Source organism: Eucalyptus grandis, chromosome 9 (assembly GCF_016545825.1).
Source record: "Eucalyptus grandis isolate ANBG69807.140 chromosome 9, ASM1654582v1, whole genome shotgun sequence".
Taxonomy (NCBI): domain Eukaryota; kingdom Viridiplantae; phylum Streptophyta; class Magnoliopsida; order Myrtales; family Myrtaceae; genus Eucalyptus; species Eucalyptus grandis.
The window spans coordinates 37,095,400-37,117,841 of NC_052620.1; the positions used below are offsets into that span (position 1 = coordinate 37,095,400).

Here is a 22,442-nt window from a genome sequence, read left to right on the forward strand (position 1 = left end):
TTTTTTAATGAAAACGTGCAGGGCAAATTTGAAATTAGACTTGAAATTAGGGGTATTTTTTAGGGGAATTAGGCCTATACCTTTGCTATGTACATAGGCTGGTTGGTTCAATGGTCGATAATCGTTAAGTCCGAGGATGGATACGCGGGTCGGGCCTTTAATTGCATCGTACCAATTTGTCGGGGGATTACTTCGTGATGGACGGAACGTGCTTTATGCATTTTTCCGACATAAACTATTCCCATCATTCTCGAAGATGAAGCGTCCGCTTCGTTGGTTAAAAAAGAGCCCTCGCTCGTCACGACCCAAGCATTTCAATGTGCCGTGACTGGGCTTATAGATGGAAGGATATCACGTGAAAGCCATCAAGCAATGTAGAATGATATCTCAACACTTCTATCAATAAATCCGTCAAACGGATGAGTTGAGTTGAATATGCTCACATAAATACCGACTCTACTTGTATCGCTAAAATATTTACATATTCAATCAAATATATAAAAATTTATATCCAAATTGAGGTGAGAATGTGAAGCAAGTAAATGCAAGACAGAGTGCTAGGGAGAGAGAATGGGAAAAGTGTCATGAAGGTGATTTGGGTATAAGTTTTAAACCCATATGCGGACCTATTTAGGTCCCATTTTGGCCAATTTAACATTTATATTATGTTGAAGAAACCCATCTACTGAACATGGGTTTATGACCTTTTTTGACGTAGCTACTTATAGGTAGAGAGAGACCAAGTTAAGATAAATAGCATCTAGGACCTGTCATCAAGCAATATATAACAATTTTTAAACACTTCCTCTCACATGTAAAAAAACGGATTAGGAGCGCCAAACGAAATTTAACAATGGAAGAGACCACATGAATATAAGATCATTGTGAAGTAATGTAGGACAACGTTTCAGCACGAGTGGTGAAAAAGACCTATTAAAAGCTACCGATATCGCGATTCTCTCGTGGAAACACAGAGTATACTTAACATAATTATTTCGTGATGACGTGAACGTCTTGCTAGCGTCCACAGACCCTCACGGGGTCAAGTACGAGATTGTTCGGTATGCGAACGAACCCCGTTAAAGCCAATAGAGGACGGGCCACTCGCACTAATCAAATCCTAAAGAAATCTCCCTTTCGAGTCAGTAACTAATGTGACCCATGTGGGTCGGGCGATAAGTGCCAACGACCACGACAGCTAAATTCCGCTAAGCAAAAGAGATAGGGACTGAAAAAAAAAAGGGGGGCCACTCCCACTAGAAAGTGGATGGATCACTTTGGAATCCCACCCAATTTTGGACCCACCCTTAATGTGAAAATTAAGGGAAGGGACTAGTAGTGCTCGCTAAGATACAAAAAGAGCACTTGCCTTTGAGCTATTTAAACTCCCCTTGAAGATCCACATGAAATTTTGTGTACAGAAAGGGTACAATTATGCATGATAATGTTCTTTTTTATATGATGTTCCGATTGTCTACATTAGTGACCTAATTTTAAAATCGAGTTCTAGATCGCGGTTTAGTTTATTGGAACGGTCATATGGGTCGAATGCACCGGATTGAGACTTTGTTTGTTTCACAAAAAGTATTTTATCTCATTTCCCGTGATTGGTTCATTTGGGAAAGTGAGTCAATGAAAAATGTTTTCTTAATCAATAGAAAATACATGCTTAAATTCAGGAAAAACTCACTTTAAAGAGGAAAATGTTTTCTACTTTTGAAAAGTGGAAAACATTTTCCTCACTTGATCTCTCTTATCTCACACTTTTACAAATCCTCACTTCTTCCTCCCCTTTCTTCTTTTTCTTTTATTTTTTATTCGAATTATTTTTATTTTTAATTTTCTTTTCTTTGTTTCCCATCTTCTTTTTTCTTGACTAGTCATTGAACTAGGTGAACCTCAAGCTCGTTGATTTGGCGAACCTCGAGCTTGATGCTCGCGCTCGCCTGGTGAGCGAAAAATATTTTTCTTATCAAATCATTTTCAGGTTTTAGCCGAACACCAAAAATATTGTTATTTTTAGAAAAATGACTTCCGGGAAAATATTTTTTGGAAATGACCAATTTTTCGTGAAATGAACTAACCCTAAAAAATCAAAAATTATTTTTCAAAATATGATTAAGTATCACATTTGGCTTAACTCTATACTTGGGTATGGAATTTCCAATGTTGGTTCCCAGGACCCTAACGTTTGGGATGAGGTCTTCAAAGCTCGAGCTCGGGTCCCAAATGCTTGTGCTTAGACCCCTTACGCCTGTGCTTGGGTCCATAGAAGTTGGGCGTGAAGCCTCGACACTCCGGCTAAGGTCCATAAAGGCCAAGCAACTAGCACAATATCCCCAAACGTGTGAGCCCAAGTCCACAAAGGTTGTGCCCAAATCTATCAAAGCTAGGCCTGAGAACTAATGCCTGTGCTTAGGTCCATCAACAACCGGCACAGGACTTGGGCGCCCATGCTTCGATCCTCGATGATCGGGTCAAAGTCCATCGGGGCAGACTTTAGACTCTAATGCCTATAACTAGCTACCCATACGCAAATTATTAGCACCGGAATAGTATATGCTTATTTAGGAAAATTAAATCAAATTTTCCATATCAAACGATGGAAAATATATTTCATTCCATCTTGAATTTTCAGCCAATCAATGGAAAATACATCTCCTTAAAAAAAGACTTCCGAGAGAATATTTTCAAGAAATATCAATTTTTTTTTTTTTCACGAAACAAACGGTGCTTAAAGTGAGCTCTTTTCTCATTAAAGTTATACATGATCCAAAAGGCGTGACTCCCCTCTGGGATCTCGGGTTGAGAAGTCGAATTAAATTTGAGGCAGTGCCAACGATGCACAATGCCTTGACCTTCCAAACTCCATTTAATCCCTCGAAATTAAAATGAAACATGGCGCTCCCGACATATCAATTGAAATTAGACAAGAGGATTAAGATCACGAGCAACGGCCAAGAATCAGCATCTACGTAGTCTTTGCGCTAATCACTCCACAACAAATGTTGAAAGATTGTCATTGTTCGAGCCTTTTAAGAGGGAATTGTCTTCACTAGCGCTGTCGCTAGAGGTCCACGTTATTGGTCTCGTGTTGCGCATATTAGGGGGAGTCGATTCAATCATTCTTTAGTCCCACCGGCAAGATATGACCCCCAAAAGTGGCTTTTGTGAAGCCAGCAATTATCATATCACATCCCATTTAGCGACCACTGACCTACCTTTTTGTCTTTGTTTTTTTCTTTTCTCTTTCTCTCTTTCAAACAATTTCAATAGCTTAATATTTTAAAAAAAATCAATTTTAACTTGAATCATATATATGTTTTCATTTTTTACGTTTCATAAAAAAACTCATATAATTTTTTGTTTAATTTCAATTCTATCATAAACCATAGTTTATATCATAAAAAACCACTAACTTTAGGTTTAGTTCCTTTTCTACCTTAAACTCTTTTTATCATATAAAAGAGCACAAACTTTTACTTAAGTCTCATATGTGCCTTCGTTAAATCTCTGTACCAAATCACCCTTTTCCCATGCAATTGCTCTAGTTTTTCCTAAATTTCATATCCAAAAGGATGTCTTTTGAAGATGAACTTCGATGCTAGCCCAACGACATCTTATTGGATCTGAAATTTGAATGAAAACTAGAGCAATTAGGCTGGCTTCCTTCAATTGCTCTAACTCCCAAGAGAGTCTTTCTTCCATCTCTTTCAAGGATCTTCGATTATATGTTCAGTCTTCAATCTCATGCTCCTCTCGCGCTCGGGACACTTAGCTTGGGACGCTTGAACAACTTGCTCGGGAGTTTCCCATCTCTAGGTTTGTCAAGAGAAATTTTGGACAGTCAGTTAATGGAAACAGATTTAGGTCTCAAGTAAAAGTTGATGGTTTTTTATGAGACAAATAAAGTATAGACTAGAATTGGGACTAAACCAAAAGTTAGAGGTTTTTTAGGATATTAAGCCTAATTTTGATTAATATTAATTTTTTGTTATAAAATATATTCGACATTTTTTTCGTTTGAAATGTTATTTGTAAGCGACGTGATCAAATATTTCCAAAATTCGAAATTCACTCGATAACCCACCGTAAATTTCTCCATTTTGTCAATGCGATTCATTGGATGGGTCAACGATTTTTTGGTAAAGTTTGACTTCTAAGTGCGCCACCACGCGTGGAGAAGGGTTCTGTAGCTTGGATTAATAGGGGCAAGGGCCAAAAAGCCTAGCCACGCGCGATGGAAAAGCCGGGACCATGAACTTGGTTCGGTCCCATTTTTATAAAGGTCAAACTTCCTTGCAAGAACGTGCGTCCGTTATATGGTAAAGAAAGGAAAGAGCGAAACAAATGGGGCAAAACGAAATACGAGCCTATTTGGCACAACTCTCCTTTTCGCAGATCGTGCGATTTTTATAAGGTGTTAAGGCAAACTTCTCAAGGAAGAGCTGCAGCAGCAGGTGGCATGTTTTAGGAAGCCGTCTCGCTCGTCGTTTAGGCGCGCGGCCACGGTACACGAAAGTGCACCAGAGGGACACTTTAGTCGGTATCTCCATTTGATGATTTTCCATAGTCCATGCTAGCACATTGTAGGATGGAGAGGAAAAAGAGGAGGAAATTCTTGTAGGGTCATTTTTTCTCACATTGTCGTAGTCATTTTTGCTTATTGCGGCCGGCGAGGGCCAGCCAACGACCATTGTCTGCCCTCAATCTAAAAAAAATAAAAATAATAATAATAATATAGAGAAGAAAAGAAAATGAAAAAATCATAATTAAAAAAAGTGAAAATATTATTAAAATTATTTATATTAGTGTCGGTTGCGCCATGTAAAACAACCAATATTCATGTTTACGATTTCCAACTAAAATTGACTGAATGGACTCAATTGGCACAAATACAAAATGTTTAAAATTAAATTAGTTCAATTGAAATATTAGAACTTAATTGGTATCAATTTAATAGGTTAAATTTATTTTCTTTTGATACTTTTCCCGTTTTAAATTTTGAAGGCAAAAATGAAGCGCTTTGCAAATTTCGATACTTCACTTCTAAAACAACAATGAGAGAACTTATGGATTTGGAACGAGCAAAAAAGTCCTCACTGGTCTTGTCTTGGAGGCGCATAGGAACTTGAACTGAAGTCACCATTCAATTTTGATAATATCCTTGTCTAATTCCCAAGGTCTTCTCGAGGAGTTAAGAGTTGAATAAGAAACAAGATGCATAAGCTCAAACTTTTTAACCCGAAGAACCGCCGAGGGAAAAGCCGAGGTTCGAAATAATTGCCTGTAGATAAAATTTAATTTATCGTACATTAGCGACTTTGTCACGTACCCCTACATATGATTGATTGCTAGGGAAACTTGCATGATGTTCGGGTAAGACAAATGTATCTCTTGTGATCCGAAGGAGAGGAGTACCTGATCTATTTTACAATCGAGCATCAGCTTCTACTACATCTTTATCAATTTACTTGTATTTTGTCACACTGAAAGTTAAAAAAAGATTGTTTGTGTTAAACCAGCAATCGCGAGCTTCTGCAGCATTTCAGGCACGTCCATCTCTCGTAAAGATTAAAAGATACCATGTTGATGGGAGACTTGTTCCTAGAACATGTGATTAGCAGGCCATGGCAATCATGAGCCCAGGGCTGGTTTGCTGAACTTTATCTTGTGAGGAGGGGGGAAAAATCGAAGTGACGCGACCCAACCATCAATCAGATTTTTAAGTCGGGTGATATTTGGTTCAGTTTAAAGCGATCGTACATCCCTAATGTTTGGTTTGGTTCAGGACATTGGGTTTTCAGAAAACTCAGCTCGAACCGAATAGTTGACAGTTTAGTGACAAATGTAAAAGAACACAGGGCTTGCCTTGGGCCTGGTTCAGATCATTCTTGGTTTATCCAAGAATACATCTGTCTGGCACACAGCTAATCTGAAATCAGTCCTACTTCTCTGGTTCAGATCATTCTTTGCCAGGTTGAAATCGAGTTAAAAAAAAAAACCACGTGATTTCCGCTTCAGAATCTCAGAACAGCTCGCGAGCGTACTTGCGGTAAATCTGATTGGCGAGAGTCTGGTAGGTGGCCTCGGTGGGATGGAAGCTGTCCCAGAACAAGTACTTTGTGCCGTCGTCGCACGTCACGGGATGGTCGAGACGATTGCAGAGATAGCTCACTTCTATGTTCCCCGTGCCGCAGCACCCTTCCGTTGACACCTCAAATCCTATATGGCACAAATTTAAGGACGAACATTGCCAAATTAGTACTCTAGCGCAAGCCAAAATCCGGACACCGTCAACAGAAACGGGTCTTCGCTCGTCCAGACGGGCAAAGCGAACATAGGACTAATCGACGCAGGATGGAAGAGAATCAATTACCGAATCGAGCAGGGTCTTGGATGATGGCAAGCAAAGGGTAGTAAATGTCCATGTAAACAAGCCTAGCGCCGGGGAGGTCCTCCCGGAGGGAGTCGATCTCGGCGCGAAGTTTGGAGTTGAAGAGGACGGCCGCTTTGTTGGCGGAGTCGAAGCAATCCCTCTTGGGGCCACCGTGCAGAGTCCTCTGCGACGGGAGGCATCCTACCGGCGGCAGGCTGAGCACCCCGATTTTCCTTGCTCCTAGTCCGTACAGCTCCTGCCCACGCACTCAAGTCGTAAATATAGACACGACGATAAGTTGCGAAATGAGATCACGATTATAGACCTAATGAAACTTTAAAAGAAATCATCTGTGCGCATTATTACCCGAAGGAAACTCGACGCCCAGCTGACTAGGAGGTCAGTGTCTCAGCTACAAAAAAGATTTAACAGGCCTCTTCAAACTGAATCCTCAAGTAAAATTCATCAAAGGGTAATTGAAACTATAGCTTATGCGCTAAATTATCGAAAATAAAAAAAGGCAGAACTAAAGATGACGAAAGTCTACCAAGGGAATAACATTCACAATTGCCGAAATACAGCACGATCAAGATCAGTCAAAGTATACATTTTACACATTATGATGTATCCTCGAGCTATAATCCGAGAAGACTCTGAAATTAAGGATTCAAAGTGTACGTTATGTTTTTCAAATCAGATGACTCGAAGTGCAATGAAAGAGAAAATTAAGGGTGCTTTTAATTTCCTCGTTTAAATTCAAAAAAGCAATTTCCCATTTACATTTTTGGAGAAGAAACCGGCAAACTCAGCCTTGACATTTCAATTTTCTTTTTATCACGAATTGGGTAGATATCTTCCAGTCTTATTTCATACAAAAGACGTGACATATAATACCAATCACATGCTTTCTTAAAGAATGAACTGACTCTCTTTAGTGGGTGCATTTAATTTTGCCCAGTGCCTTTCAATCAGAAGTACTAGGCCGACAAATCAGTCATAGGTCAGCCGAGCAGGAGGGCTTTTGCATCCCTCTCCCACCTTCACCAGCGCAGGCGACTATTATATCGGCCTACCAATTCCTCAAACAACTTTTGAAGAAGTTGTATTAGAGTCTACCCTCATCAATTGAGAAAGTGCTTTAATTCCTTATGTATCTTTATCTCCCTTGCAAAGGAGGGAATACTCCCGAATTTTACATTCCCGAGTTCCGACAAAGCAGTTAAAGTACATACTCGGATCCAATGATAAATGATCATTATGGCATTTCTTGATGCACAGAGACAGAAGATGTCCTCAGACGAGAATGAGAAGGAAGGGAGACAGGAGACCGAAAGCAAGGGAAGATACCATGCACGAAGGCACACCGGGACACGTAGAGAAGAAAAGGCAAAGTGATCAGGCAAATCGATTCGTGAATTGAATTCTATGCCGAGTTGAGAACGAGCAAACCCGGATCGGGCTGACGATGCACGTCAACCAAACATTCTTGCCGTGGGGTCGGTTCACAGCTAATCTCGTCTCGTCTGGCTCTCCGCATTCCCGCCGCCATTCGCAAAGAAGAAAAAACGAGCGAGAGAGAGGTGGGTATAGGTACGTACCCAACATGTCCGAAGGACTCGGCCGTTGCTGCACCGCCCGAGCGGCACACTCGGGTCAAGATCCCGCCCGTAGGGCGGGAAGTTGCACTTGGCCACGGTCGCCAGGCCATTGTTGTTCCCGGGGTCCATGACCGAGTCCCCGATTGCGAAGGCCGCCGGCACCGTCACGTTGCGAGGCCACACTACCGAGGCAGCGGCCCCCTGACGCAGAGAGACAAGTGCTACTGCCCAGACGGCAGTGAGCCAGAGCTTGGGATCGAACGGCGGTCGCGGAGAACCAAACTGGATCGAGCTCATTGCAAGAAGAGGAGGAGGAATGGACTGAACTTGGAGTGAGGAGAGTGGCTCTATAGCCGTTTCTGGATTTGGAAACGAGGATAAGAGGGGCATGACGGTGGTCCTGGCCGTGGGTAGGGTCAAACCGAAAACCAAACCGACTCGAACAGAAAAGTTTGATTTTTTTTCGGTTCAGTTTTCATTCGGTTTGGATAATATTAAAAACTGAAATATTTTTAACCGGTTTAGTTAACCGAACCAAACCGATGAAATCTAAATTTTTCCATTTTATTTTTTTTAAAACCATTTTTAATGTTTTTATTTTTTTTCATTTTCCTTCTTTTTCTTCTTCTTCTTCATTGACGGGTCGTCAACCACAATGGCAGCCGCGACTAGCCAAAGGCGAGTTGGAGCCTCGCCATAGGCCGACGAGGCTCAAGCTTGCCCGACGCCGACGAGCTCAAGCCTTGCTATGAACTTGAGCCTCACTAGATCCAACCACCTAAGCAGGGATCAAGCCTTGTTGGAGGTCCCCAAACGTCGGCGAGGCTCTGGCAACCTCTGGCTAGGCTCAAGCCTCCCCTAGCTCAATGAATTTGGTGAGGTTCGAGACTCCAGCTTGCCTCTAGTCAATAGCTAGGTGTCGACGTGGCCTACAACCGACTAATGAAGAAGAAGAAGAAGAAGAAAAAGAATAAAAGTCAATTTAAAATAAAAAAAATTTAAAAAAAATGTTGAAAAGGGTGCATGTAAAAAAGATTTTCCTTATCGAACAGTGAAAAATAATTTTTATTCATTTTTAGGTTTCAATAAATTCTTGAATTTTTTTAAAAAGCCATATTTTCTATGAAATGAACAAGCCTTAATAAAAACGCTAATTTGCTTGGGCTCCAACATTTGTTTCACTTATTTTAGACCACTCCACCATTTCATAATTTGTCAAGTTTACAATTAGTAAATTAAGATAATCTAAAATTCATTCATCTTTTTGCTAATCAATTCATTTATTGGAAATTCTTATGAAAACCAATGAAGTTTTTATCTTACTGGGCAAAAGACAAATTGATTGGAAAATTAATCTTATGATATATAACAGCAAAAAAAAAAAAAAAAAAAACGAAAATGAAAACAAAAGTAAAAACTGTACCAAACCAAACTGAATCAAATTGGAATTTGGTTCGATTTGAATTAGATTTTGATTCGGTTAAATGAATTTCCTTATCGATTCGGTTTGGTTCGGTTTTCCCAAAAAAATAAAAACCAACCAAACCAACCCACTTACACCCCTAGCCGTGGGTCACGTTGGATGTGTCTGTTTTGTATTACAAAAAAATCAAATAATTATAAATTATTATGGGGTCCACTCCTTCAAGAACTTACTAGCATAACAATTTCTAAGCCATCGTGAAAATAGCATATTGTTGTGAGTAACCAATTTTTGAAGGAGTAAATCTCACGACAAATTATAATTATCTATTATTAAATTTTGTAGTCCAAACATAGAAAAATTAAATGTCATTACAAAATGGATTTCTATTCTTTTTTATTACAGGGAACAAAAGCCGAGATTGACCAGTTACCAAATAGGCCCCTAGTCTTTTTTTCTTTTTTTTTACCTTGCACTATCATAGTTTGTGCTAGTGCATTGTGGCCGGGACCCTTAGCCCAAAAAAATAATAAAGAGAAGAAACAAAGAAGAAAAAAATCATTAAAATTCAAAATACTATTAAAACGTCAACGTCAATCCCAATCATGTCATGTAAGACAATCGAAAATTATGTCAGCGATTTCTAATCAAAATTAATTAGATAGATTCAATTGGCATAAATATAGAATGTTTAAGACTAAATTGATTCAATTGAAGATTTTATGGTACTTTTCCCGTTTTACAAGAGATGGACATGCCCAAAATTCTGGGAATGTCCATATCCTGTAAAGTTGAAAAAACATCTTGTTAGTGAGAGAATTACCCCTACAATATGTGATAGCAGGCCATATAAATGATAAGCCCCTGGATGCTTTGCCAAACTTTACCAAAAACCCGACCCCGAACCGGATTTTCAAATTGGGTGACATTTGGTTCGGTTCAGAGTAAATGTACATACATTGCTGACATTTATTCGGATCAGGTTTTCAGAAAACCGGACTGGAATCGAACCGTTAATTTCCCAGTGACAAGTGTAAAAGAACAAATGGCTTGCCGTGGGCCATAATGGTTTGACCCATGGTTGATCCGAGTACTAGCTGATCGTCTGGTACCCAGCAATCCGAAATCAGCCATTGTCCTCCGGTTCAGATGATTCTTGCCAGGTTAAAATTGAGTTGAAAACCACGTAATTTCGGCTTCAGAAAGCAACTTCCAACTCGTGTGGGTAAAAAAATTGGAACACATTGTCGAGCCCAAAAAAAAAAAAAAAGGCCGAATGTCTCTCCTTCCCTTGGGGGCGAAACTGACATGACCGGCGTCGATGATCTCAGAACAGCTCGCGAGCGTACTTGCTGTAGATCTGATCGGTGAGCATCCGGTAGGTGGCCTCGGTCGGATGGAAGCTGTCCCAGAACACGTACTTGGTGTCGTCGTCGCACATCACGGGGTTGTCGAGACGGCTGCAGAGGTAGCTCACTTCTATGTTTCCCGTGCCGCAGCACCCTTTCGTCGAGACCTCAAATCCTGATATAGCACAAATTTAGGGAAGAACGCTGCCGAATTAGTACCCTAGAGCAACCCAACACCCAGACACCATCAACGGAAACGGAAGCGAATTAATTACCGAATTGAGCAGGGCCTTGCATGATGGCAAGCAAAGGGTAGTAAATGTCCATGTAAACAAGCCTAGCGCCGGGGAGCTCCTTCCGGAGGGAGTCGATCTCGGCGTAGAGTTTGGAGTTGAATAGGACGGCCGCTTCGTTGGCGGAGTTGAAGCAGCCCCTCTTGGGGCCTCCATGCAGAGTCCTCTGCGACGGGAGGCACCCGACCGGCGGCAGGCTGAGCACCCCGATTCTCCTAGCTCCTAGTCCGTACAGTTCCTGCCCACGCACATAAGTCGTGAATATAGACACGACGATAAGTTTCGAAATCAAATGACAATTATAGACCTAACGAAACTTTCCGTGTGCGTTATTACCCGAAGGAAACTCAAAGCCGAGCTGACCAGGAGATCGGCGTAGGACGAGACGTCGTACTTGAATCTTCTTAGCGGCGTCGCGAAGTAAGTGTTGGTTATATCGTTAGCGCCCGTGCACACCATGTAAACGCTCTCAGAGGCGATGGCCGATGCTCTCTCCTCCCCAACCGCCGAACGTACGGTTTCCATGTACTCGGAGTAGAGATCCAATTGGTCTGACAAGGATAGTACCAACTGTCGACAAATTTACACACACAAGATTATTAAGTTAAATTGCACATATTTGATCCCCTAGGCAATCAAATGTATGCGATGCTAATATCTGGTCAACCGTCCGGGTTTCGACTCACGTCTTGTCGAATCATAATTTTAATCGTGTATTGAGAGAGAGAGAGAGAGAGAGATTACGGCTAATTTGGCGGAGAGAGGATCATATCCATTAGCTCCGGAGGCGAAACTCACGCCGGTGAGGAGGTCCTGGAGCTCCAGATTTGGATCCAGATAAGCAGGCAAGAACTTCTTGACTCCCAATTTCTCAGCTACAAAAAGATATACACTGGAGGGTAATTGAAACCATAGCTTACGCGCTAAATTATCGGGAGAGAGAGAGAAAAAAAAAAAGGTAGAACTAAAGTGTACCAAAGTCTGCCAGTGGAATGAAATGTATAATTGGTGAAACCCAGCATGAGCAAGTTTATACCTATTACACGTTATGGTTTCGAAAGCCGCGAGATTCACCGTGCGAAATTGAGGATGCAAACCGTACCTTATCTTCTTCGAATCCGATGACTGGAAGCGCAACGAAGAAGAGAATTAAGGGTGCTCTTAATTTCCTCGTTTAAATTCGAAGATACTAAATTCGCACTTACGTCTTCCAAGAAGAAACCCGGGAACTCTACCCCTCGACATTTCAATGTTCTATTTACCATTGAATTGGGCAGATATCATGAGGCTCATTTCATGAAAACCATCGTTATGGCATCTCTTGATGCATTTTAAATTCGAGACGAGATGAGGAGGGGGAGACAGGAGCACCGAAAGCAAAGGAAAATACCATGCACGAAGACACATCGGGACAATCGACTCGTGAATCCTATGCAACTCGAGAATGAGCGAACCGGATCGGGTCGGCGATCCACGTGAACCAATCATGCTTGCGGTGGGGTCGGTTAACAGCTAACCTTGTCTTGTCTGGTCTCTCTGGCGTTCCCGCCGCCATACGCAAAGAAGAAAAAAACGAGCGAGCGAGACAGACAGAGAGTAGAGACGGAGGAGAGAGAGACGCGCACGTACCCAGCATGTCCGAAGGGACTCGGCCGTTGCTGAACCGCCCGATTGGCACGCCCGGGTCGAGATCCCGGCCGTAGGGCGGGAAGTCGCACTTGGCCACGGTCGCCAGCCCATTGTTGTTCCCCGGGTCCACGATGGAGTCCCCGAATGCAAAGACCGCCGGCACCGTCGCATTGCAAGGCGGCACTACTGAGGCGGCGGCGGCGGCTCCGCAGTGCGGGGAGACGAGTACTACTGCCCAGATGGCGGCGAGCAAGAGCCCGGAATCGAGCGGCGGTCGCGGAGAACCGAACTGGATCGAGCTCATTGAAGAAGAGGAGGCGGAAGGGAGCGAACTCGAGGGAAGAAGAGGGGGTTTTTTTTTTAATGTTTGGGAATGTGAGGGGAGAATTTAAGAGGGGGGATGGGTCGTGGCCGTGGGACGTGGATCATGTCTTGTGTGTGGGCGTGCATTGCGGCTGTAGGTGCATCATGTATATATTTTAATCAGAGATCAATCATGTGAGTGGGTGGGGAAGGTTAGTGAAGGTCCTTTTGGGTTGTTTTACTTTGACTTTCGATTAGCACTTCTAAGCACGCACAGAGAGAGAGAGAGAGACCGTAATATAGGTTAAACTAGGTTGATAATCCATAATATTTTTAACTAGGTGAAAATCTTAAATGAAATGTATGGATAAGCCGGGGGATGATTAACAATAGAGTCTTAAACATATCGTACGAATACTAATTAAGTCTTTAACTTTTTAATTTGATCAATACAATCCTAAACCTTTTGAAATTTTGTCAATTTAGCCATTCCGACCTATTTGTCCGACAATTCGCTAATTTTTAATTATTTTATATTTGATAACTTTCCTTTTTATCAATATATTTTCCTTAATTTTGTTATTATATTTAAGTTATTTTGTTATTTTCTAGATGATGACCTTATTATAAATAAGTGCCTAAAATATTGTAATCTACACTTTATGATTCAAAATAAACATTATATTTTGGAATCTTTTCCAAGCATAACTTTCTCTACGTCAGTATACCTCCAAAGCTATAGTTTTTCACCTAAAAAGGTCATGCTTTTTGAGTGATTATGCAAACGTAAGAGCCGTGACTCTTTGGGATTAACCAATCAATTCTGTACGTAATGAAAAGACACATCTTCCCATTTTCCGGAAGTCGCATATCTTGTCCTCTTTTGGCAATAACATTCATGATAAATTTGTTCATGGAATAATCTATTATGAAAATCACTAGTAAGTAGTAAGTAATCTAGTAAAGTAAAAATCACTAGTAAGTAGTACGTAATCTAATAAATTAAAGTGACTAATCAGAAGATTAGTATTGTTGGGTTAAAGTACAAAAGATTCTAGTATAATTTCTGGCCAAAAGAGAAAGGATTAAGTATAATCGGACGGACGGGTCTAAAATGAGAAATCCATCGAAGCAAACTTCAATGGACCGGCAGCCCATCAAGCTCAATGGACCGGGCCTTCTGTTAGGAACAAAGTGGAATGCCTCCATCTAGCAGAGAGGTTTACAAGTGATTAACCAATCTGTTATTTGGGGTTTGGGGGTCACAACCCATATCAACTAACTCCGTCTGTTTCGAAGAAAATGTGACATTTCAGAAAGTCATTTTGCAAAAAGAGGATAATATTTTTTAGTATTTATAAAATTCAATTTAATTTTCCATTTAGAAAATTCGATTTAATTTTCCTTAATACACATACATCATTTGGGAGCTAGTAGAGACGTACAAAAAAATCAGGAACCACTCAGACTGCCTAGAATGGACTAGACCTGAACCGGTGGATCCCAAGGGAACCAATTTGGTTCTCGATTACAATTTATTGGAATCGATGAGTATCGGTCCGATTCCTAGTTCTAAGTGTAGAATCACCCACCCATCCACATATTTATTTTTTAAGAAAAAATTTCCTGACAAAAAAAATTAAGAAAAATGAAAACTCTAAAACCTCTAATATGAAGCTTAACACCCATTAATTGAGTGTTCATTTTGTTTCACTCTCACCTTGTAGGAGTTGTCTTTCTATCTCTCACACACAACCTCAACTTTCAACTTTTAATATGAATCTAATCTTTTTATTGATGTTCAAATTAAGAATAGAGAAATTCCTTATTTTTTGCTTTAATTTGACTTTTCGGAAAATGTTGCATTGAGTGCGCGAAGACTTGATGGGACTGGTTCCACGGATCCACTCAAGAATCAATCGAATTGCCAATCTGATTCCTAGGTGAGTCCATGGAACCAATGGACGGTTTCAGATTCCAATTTTTTGGAATCGCTCCTTAGTGGGTGATTTCCAATTTTAAGATAGGAGTCACCCATCTAGACCATGCTAGTAAGGGTGCGTTTGTTTGTGTTTCTGTTTAAAAATTGTTCCCTTAAAAATTGTTCCGGGAACAATTTTTGAACAAAAACGCGTTTGGTAAATTTGTTCCGGAATAAAAAATAAACAGAAACACATTTGGTAAATTTGTATAATTTTTTTATTTCTTTTATTTTTTAATATTTTTATTCTATTTTTTTCTTATTTTTCCTTTTTTCTTTTTTTCTTTTTCTTTTTTTTTTTTCTTCTTTTGGTCGGTCAGCCGCCTCGCCATGGCCGACGACCGACCCCGATGAGGGCCGCGGCCTCGCCCGGCCACGACGAGGCTCGCCGGCCCTCGGCGAGGTCGAGCCTCGCCGTACGGCGAGGCTCGGCCTCGCCGGATCTGGCGAGATCGAGCTCGCCCGGCTGGCGCGGGCGGCCTCGCCGAGCCACCGCTAGGTCGGGTCGCCGGCGAGGCCGAGCCTCGCCCCGGGCGAGCTCGGCCTCGCCGGATGAGATCGAGCTCGCCCGGCCTCGGCGTGAGGTCGGCCTCGCCGGGGCCGGCGAGCCTCACCGTGGCCGGGCGAGGCCGACCCTCGGGGCGGCGAGCCTCGCCGTGGCTAGGCGAGGCCGCCGGCCCTCGTCGCGCCGCCGACCATGGTCGAGGCCGACGATCGGCGAAAGAAAAAGAAAGAAAATAAGAAGAAAAAGAAGAAGAAATACAAAAGTGTTTCTAAGATTTGTTTGAAATAAGAAACACAAAATTTGTGTTTCTTATTTCTGTTTCTTTTTGTTCCCGGAACAAAAGAACAAAAAAATAAAAACGCACCCAAATGCGTTTCGTTCCTTTTTGTTCCCAATAACAAAAAAACACAAAAAGTGTTTAAAAACGAAAAAAAAGAAACATAAACAAACAGGCCCTAACTTGTGCATGGGCACCTAGGTCCCAAGCTCGACCTTAATAGACTCGAGTGTGGGCATTGAAGTAACTTGGGTATTGGCATTGAAGTCCTGTGTCCAATTGCAATGGTCCTCAATCTTAGGTGCCAAGGATTGAGGCATAGATGTCTAGGTCTTAAGCTCAACCTTGATAGACTTGAGTGTGGACATCAGGGTCCGAGCTCGAGCACTAAAGATCCGAGCATGGGCATTGGGTCCCAAGCACCAACCCCACAGTCATAGGCCCAACCTTGATAGACTTAGGCCCGAGCGTAGGAGACTTGATCCTAAAAGCGGGGGTACTCGGGAAATAGGATCAAGATATCCATACCCAAGCATAGAGTTGTGAGCCCAATCATTAATACATAGTCATATTTTGAAATATGATTTTCATTTTCTTTAAAGGAAAATCATCTTTTTAAAAAATCTAAGCATAAGTTTTTTTATTAGAAAAATGTTTTCTATTAATTCATGATCCTAAGCAAATCACCCACCATGAAACACTTTTCGCGAAAAAAAATGAAAATAGTCAGTCACTTTTGCGATCGGGAATGCCGCCTTTCGTACGCGGCCCCTGCGAATGCCGCCAGAGGCACCCGCAAACACGAATTGCCTAAAACGGTAAAACCTACCATTCTTCCGGGACCAGCCCTTCTAGAACATGGCGCTGGCCGCCCCTAAAAGCAAATGCTTATCGCCTGATCCTCTTCGGACACTCAAACGTGAATCTCGTCTTGAGATAAACACGCAATCGGCCCGCTTGTCCGAAGGTCATTCGTGGCTTTTTTCAAACCTTCTCATCATGGGTACCGCGAAATCACCTGACCCGATTGAGGATTTAACAATGGTGACCACCACCACGTGGCCGATCTGATATCGGAAGCATCATTAAACACTCGGATCAAAACAAATGTGTTGGTCTAACTAAAATGCTTCACCGTGAAGAAACATATATTTCACCACCAAAACCATTTTCGGGGAAAATAGGTCGTTTTCAATTCTGGATAAATCGATTAGTTCGTCATCTAAACATCACCAGAAAAAAAAAAAAATCATTTAAATAAACGAACTCTGAAGATCACAACGTGTTAGTACACACCATGCCCTTGGTTTTTGGATCATCCTCCGATATAGGACCCGGAAGGCAATTCTATTTGTTCGGAATGCTTTTCTCCTACTTACTGATACCTTGAATAGCTGTAGACTTACGCATATGTACTTTTACTATTATTATTTAGTGATCATGCCAAAGAATTTATCTTTATCTTGTTAAAAACAAATGTTAATTTTTGAATTTGGGTTCTATTGGTTTTGTGGAAAATGAATTATTTAAAAAATATTTTCTAAAAAATAATCGTTTGAATCACTTACCAAAATGAATGAGTAAAAAAATATTTTTATAGTTCTCGAAAATATCTAGACATAAATTAATATCGATAATGATAATATTTTTTATTAATTATTTCTCGAGTGATACAAGTAATTATGTTTGTAAAAATATTTGTCGAGTCATTTATTTTTTTGCAAATTTAATACTTCAAAGGATCAAAAGAGGCATATTCCCATATAAAAAGTGAAGAATCGAGCTGCTCAAGAAAAAATCTAATTTTTCTCAAAAATCCATGTCAGTAGCTTTTAGTCTCATGTGCTCATGCCACCTCAGCCTTTCTGAGTTTCTTGCAAGACGTATCTCTCTCAGCAGAGAGCATCCAAAGCACATAGTTAAAGGGTCACATTTGGACGTGTTTATTTTGGGAAAACTTCGTGATAAAAAAAAATACTTTTCAAGAAATCACTTTTTCAGGAAAATTCTTTCATTTTTTCAGGTTGATAAACTCAAATTTCTAATCTCAAGCGTGTATATTTTATTTGACTGCAAATAGTTATTTGTTGACCGATCAAAATAGGCATATTCCTAACTTATTCGGATTTTCTTGATGGGATTGCATGGAGGGTCGCACTGTAACCATTTCCTATTGGTCGTTGATGGAAAAGACATGGAATTCTCACTCTCTTTCATCAAAACCTCGGAAAAAAGCTCACGAGTCATCTCTTTATTTTTCTTTTTTCCCACCAAATATGGATTATTTCATATTCTTGAGTTAATTTTTACTTAGAATAGCGAAGATCTCAAGACAAACAATATCCACATACTACAATTGTAGGGAGGGGGGCGCGAGGTCAAGGGTGCAGTGATTAAGTATGTTGATGTATATTAACAACAAATTTTTACTTCCGTCTAGAAATAACATGTTCTTTGCATATAGGACATCTACTTATCAAACCACAGATTTTCACCCTATAAGAAAGCACTGTACCAGTCTACCGTATTTAAGCGATCTTATGAAAATACAATACATTACGAAATTAGCAGGCTAGTGACTAGTTATCAATGAAAATCCGATATAACTAAACAATTATATGACAAAACTATTGTTCCGCATAATACATAGCCCGACTTTCATTTCGAGATCTGCACGACTAAAGTTAAGAATTTCCATTGGATAGAACACGCTTGGCCTTGAGATCATTGGCTTTGGCATGTGCGAACATGTGTGAAGCAACGGGCTTTGACGTTACAGATGATTTTACCATCCCATGTCCAAACGAGCGTTAGGCGCGCCTAAAGACAAACGTAATTTGGAGAAAATTACGAAGTTGTATCTGAATCCAAGATGCTAGCAAACTGTTAACGCGGAAATAGAAAAGACCGAATGGAGTCATTCATGTTTTTTCACAATTGTCGGATATAACGGAAGCGTCAGCGTCAGCGTCCTCGGACAGCGAAGTGCGAAACGGCCCACGACTCGAAAGATGATAAGAGACTCCGTGGTCGGTCGGTTCCACCGACCGGTCTCCCCTCGACCCCGTCAATCGGCTCGAACCGCCATTTTCCTATCTGCAGTTACTCCCCATTACTCTCTCACGGATCCCCAGTTCCCCCCCCATGCGGTACAGAGAAAAGTCGGCTGGCAAGAGGACCCCACCTCCCACTCTTCCTCGTTACTATGACATGGGCTTCCACTTCTGGTCCGCGTGTCTCGCCGACAAGTGTCGCGGCATCGGACGGTACACGTGGCTCGGTGCAGCAGTTGGTGGGCTGGCTTATTTATACGGGATGCAGCTCCGAGCTTGACTACTCAAGAACTCGAGCTGGTTTCCTGCAATCCTCTTCCTTCTTCTGTAATAAAAGAAAAAAACAGTGATCGAGAAGTGTTCGTGCCGGTTGATTTTAGGACGTGATGGGGTTCTTGGATTACATCGCCGACGTTTGCTACGTGCCGCCACGCAGCGACAGCAAGAAGTTCAAGAAGCGCAAGCAGCTCCAGGTAACTCTAACGTTTCCATCTGGTTTTTCGGTTTTGCATCTTTTGTGTTGCTAGTTATCTGAGATGGTGTTTTCCCTCTCTTTCTTCTGTTCAGACGGTGGAGATAAAGATAAAGATGGACTGCGAGGGGTGCGTGCGGAGGGTGCGGAAGTCCGTGGAGGGCATGAAGGGGGTGACCCAGGTGGAGGTCGAGCCCAAGCAGAACAAGCTGACCGTGATCGGGTACGTCGACCCTGGGAAGGTGCTCCGCCGGGTCCGGCACCGCACCGGCAAGGTCTGCGACTTCTGGCCCTACGTGCCCTACGACATCGTGGACCACCCCTACGCCCCGGGGGCCTATGACAAGAAGGCGCCCCCCGGGTACGTCCGGAACGTGTTCCAGGACCCGCAGACCTCAGCCCTCGCCCGCGCCAGCTCCACCGAGGTCAAGTACACCACTGCCTTCAGCGACGACAACCCGTACGCCTGCACGGTCATGTAGATAGCAGGAGGAGGAGCTTCTTGTGTATAAATATGGCTGTTATATGCAGGGTTTGCGCGTGATTATTTTGGAAGTTGGGGTGTAGATTAGAGTTGCACTGTATTATTAACCTTTGGAAGAGTCTAGGGTCTGAAGTCTCTGGTGAGGTCAAAGCTTGGTCTGCTAAAGAAAAGAAAAATTTGTAAATGATTATTCTAGATTGTGAAAGAGAATTTGCGGCTACTGCCGATTGTGCCAATCATTGTTTGACGATTTTCATCTTCTGGAAAGGGACGGTGTCGCACAGCTCGGCCCACGAAGGGCCTGGGATCATGGTCCTTGTCTCTTTGATGGGACGGGATCAGAACGAGGCGTGAAGTTTGTTCTATGATATACGATTCTCAGATTCAAGAAGTTTGCAAAAATTTCAAGAACCCGTTGTGTTCGTGGCTCTTTCGCAAGTGACTACATTAACTAAGACACATATAACCATTCCCTCATAAGCAAGTTTCTCAAGCCAGTCTTTTCGAGGGGAAAAGGACGGAGTTTCCCAGCCTGAGTAAGGACGGGTGCCTTCCGCTTCAAGTTGAATCTAGAGAAAGGCCAGTTAAGCCACAGAAATGTTCATTCAAATGCTAATAAATTTTTGTTTCAGAAATATGAAATTGAAGAACCCACGTATTTGATTTTTCATTTAAATCTGGACACCATCAATCCCTTATCTTCCTGGAATGAAAGAACAACAAAGTTTTAGCTCTACTTGTCCCTGCTCTATCTATTGTAATTGGTCCATAATATACTAAAAAAGAAAGTGGCACTGTGATCGAATTTCTTTCTTTTAGGACTTACTCTTGATAGTAGAAGTGACTTCTTACCTTCCATTTTAGGAAAGACCCAGTGGAAAGGCTACTATGGAAATAGGGTGGGTTCCTCCAACTCGGATAAAACATCCTATCCTATTTTAATATACCTTATTGAAGGGCAGCAGATTAGGCGAAATCCTCTGACCTGGGAATAGACGACAAAGCTACACCGACTCCCAAAACATCTTCCGAAAAGAACCCTTTTGTAGGTCTGAAGGTATATCACTACATATAGTTCCCACTAAAATGCAAATAGGGATCAGAAATGTGGTCAATATCACAAAGAATAAAGAGATGCCGTCTATATCCAAATAAAAATTGATGTTTTCATAAGGAAGCCATCAAAGGCTTTCCACAAATTGAGATTTGGCCAATTGTAACCGAGGAACAAGGGAATACATAAAAGTAATAAGAGAGGTGCACAAACCAATCAATTGTATCCGTCGTACTCTTGAATTTGGAATGAAAAGAAGAGTAATACTTCCTAGGTAGGGACATAGAATATGACCACTTAGATCAGAATAGTATTCACAGAAATGTTCTAACATAGAGTAGAACCGAACATGTTAGAGATTTTTTGACAAAAGTAAAAAGATAGGCGCCGAATTCCAATACGATAGGGGTCTATCGGTGCAAGTAAGCTGCACACCGTGATTGATGAGTGGATAGGTGGGTTAGGTGCACCTCTCGCCCTGTGGGAAGTGATGAGGCTTGTCTCCTTCCCCTCCTGAATGAAGAAGTCGTGGGGCCCCCTTCATGCGTACATGTCTTTATTTAGATTTTTCTATTTTCCTATTTTTCATCCAATGGAGAATCTTTATAAAAAAAAAAAAAAAATTCCCGTTGTGTTCATGGCTCTTTCGCAAGCGTAATCCAACTTGATCCTTGCTAGAACCCGATCTCACGATTTGGGAATGCAAGTTAGGTTACAAAGAAGAGGTGATCTTATCTATTCTGGAACGTCTGAAATCTTCAGGACGGGGGGAGAGGGAGCTCCCTGACGGGCCTGAACTGAAGTGGGCTCATTTTCTGAGTGAGACTCTCTGTGCTACTAGCCCGACATCGGCCGCCTCGAGTTCGGCACTTTGGCTGGGTCGCCTCTCGTCTTTGTTTTTAGTATGAATTTTTCATCTCGGATGATCATGTACCTGATCGGCCAAGAAATTTGGGCATGGGGAATGGACGTGCATCGCTGCCGGCAACTTTTATCGTCAGCATCTGGCAGATGGACCGACCGACGCAAGCTTGCACGGTGACAAATTTAAACATGGGAGTACCATGACATAGTGAGATCACTATAACGGGGGCTAATTGGAACTCAGACCATCCGAAGGTTGGAGTGTATCGACTCATTCACATTTAAAGAGGACCCCTACGAGAAAAACTGAACCCTAGCGAAAACGGAAAAAAAAAGATTAAAAAATCAATTTAAATTTATCATTACCCATCTATTCCTGTCATGTCTTCAAAAGCGTCCTTAAATAAGATTTAAAGGGCGGCCTTTGACTTTAGGAAATATGGATTACATTTTATAGAAACCTTTTAAGGAGACGATGTCACCCGGCATGGGCTGCATGGCCCATAATGGCAAAAGTCCAAAAAAGTTTAGTCCAATAGTCAATGAAGCTAAATTTGGTCAACAGAGCCTAACTTTTGAACATGTACAATTAAATCCTTATCGCGCTCGTCATCGACATTACCATAAGCCATGTCGGACCATATACGAGTCACTGTCTTTTTAACGTTCACGACCGTGTTAACCGAAATTAAGCACGGTTAGCGCTTAATTGGCCGGCGAGTGAAACGTTAGGGACTTCTTCTTACCTTATTGGGCTGGGACGGAGGATGGGAATTGG

At 41.8% G+C, this 22,442-nt stretch overlaps 2 protein-coding genes across 2 annotated transcripts; one reads left to right on the forward strand and one right to left on the reverse strand.

The window, feature by feature from the left end:
* Positions 1–10,575: 10,575 nt before the first annotated feature.
* On the reverse strand, positions 10,576–13,102 carry LOC104419637 (GDSL esterase/lipase EXL3). Its single transcript, XM_010031352.3, has 5 exons — positions 12,672–13,102; positions 11,787–11,917; positions 11,379–11,612; positions 11,025–11,280; positions 10,576–10,924 (listed from the first exon to the last, which is right to left on the reverse strand). Exons 1-5 carry the CDS (start codon positions 12,973–12,975, stop codon positions 10,728–10,730), a joined length of 1,122 nt encoding a protein of 373 aa, XP_010029654.2. The 5' UTR covers positions 12,976–13,102; the 3' UTR covers positions 10,576–10,727.
* A 5,962-nt stretch (positions 13,103–19,064) lies between these two features.
* On the forward strand, positions 19,065–19,982 carry LOC104419638 (heavy metal-associated isoprenylated plant protein 27). The gene is made up of 2 exons (XM_010031353.3): positions 19,065–19,263; positions 19,358–19,982. Exons 1-2 carry the CDS (start codon positions 19,177–19,179, stop codon positions 19,742–19,744), a joined length of 474 nt encoding a protein of 157 aa, XP_010029655.1. The 5' UTR covers positions 19,065–19,176; the 3' UTR covers positions 19,745–19,982.
* The last annotated feature ends 2,460 nt before the right edge of the window (positions 19,983–22,442 follow it).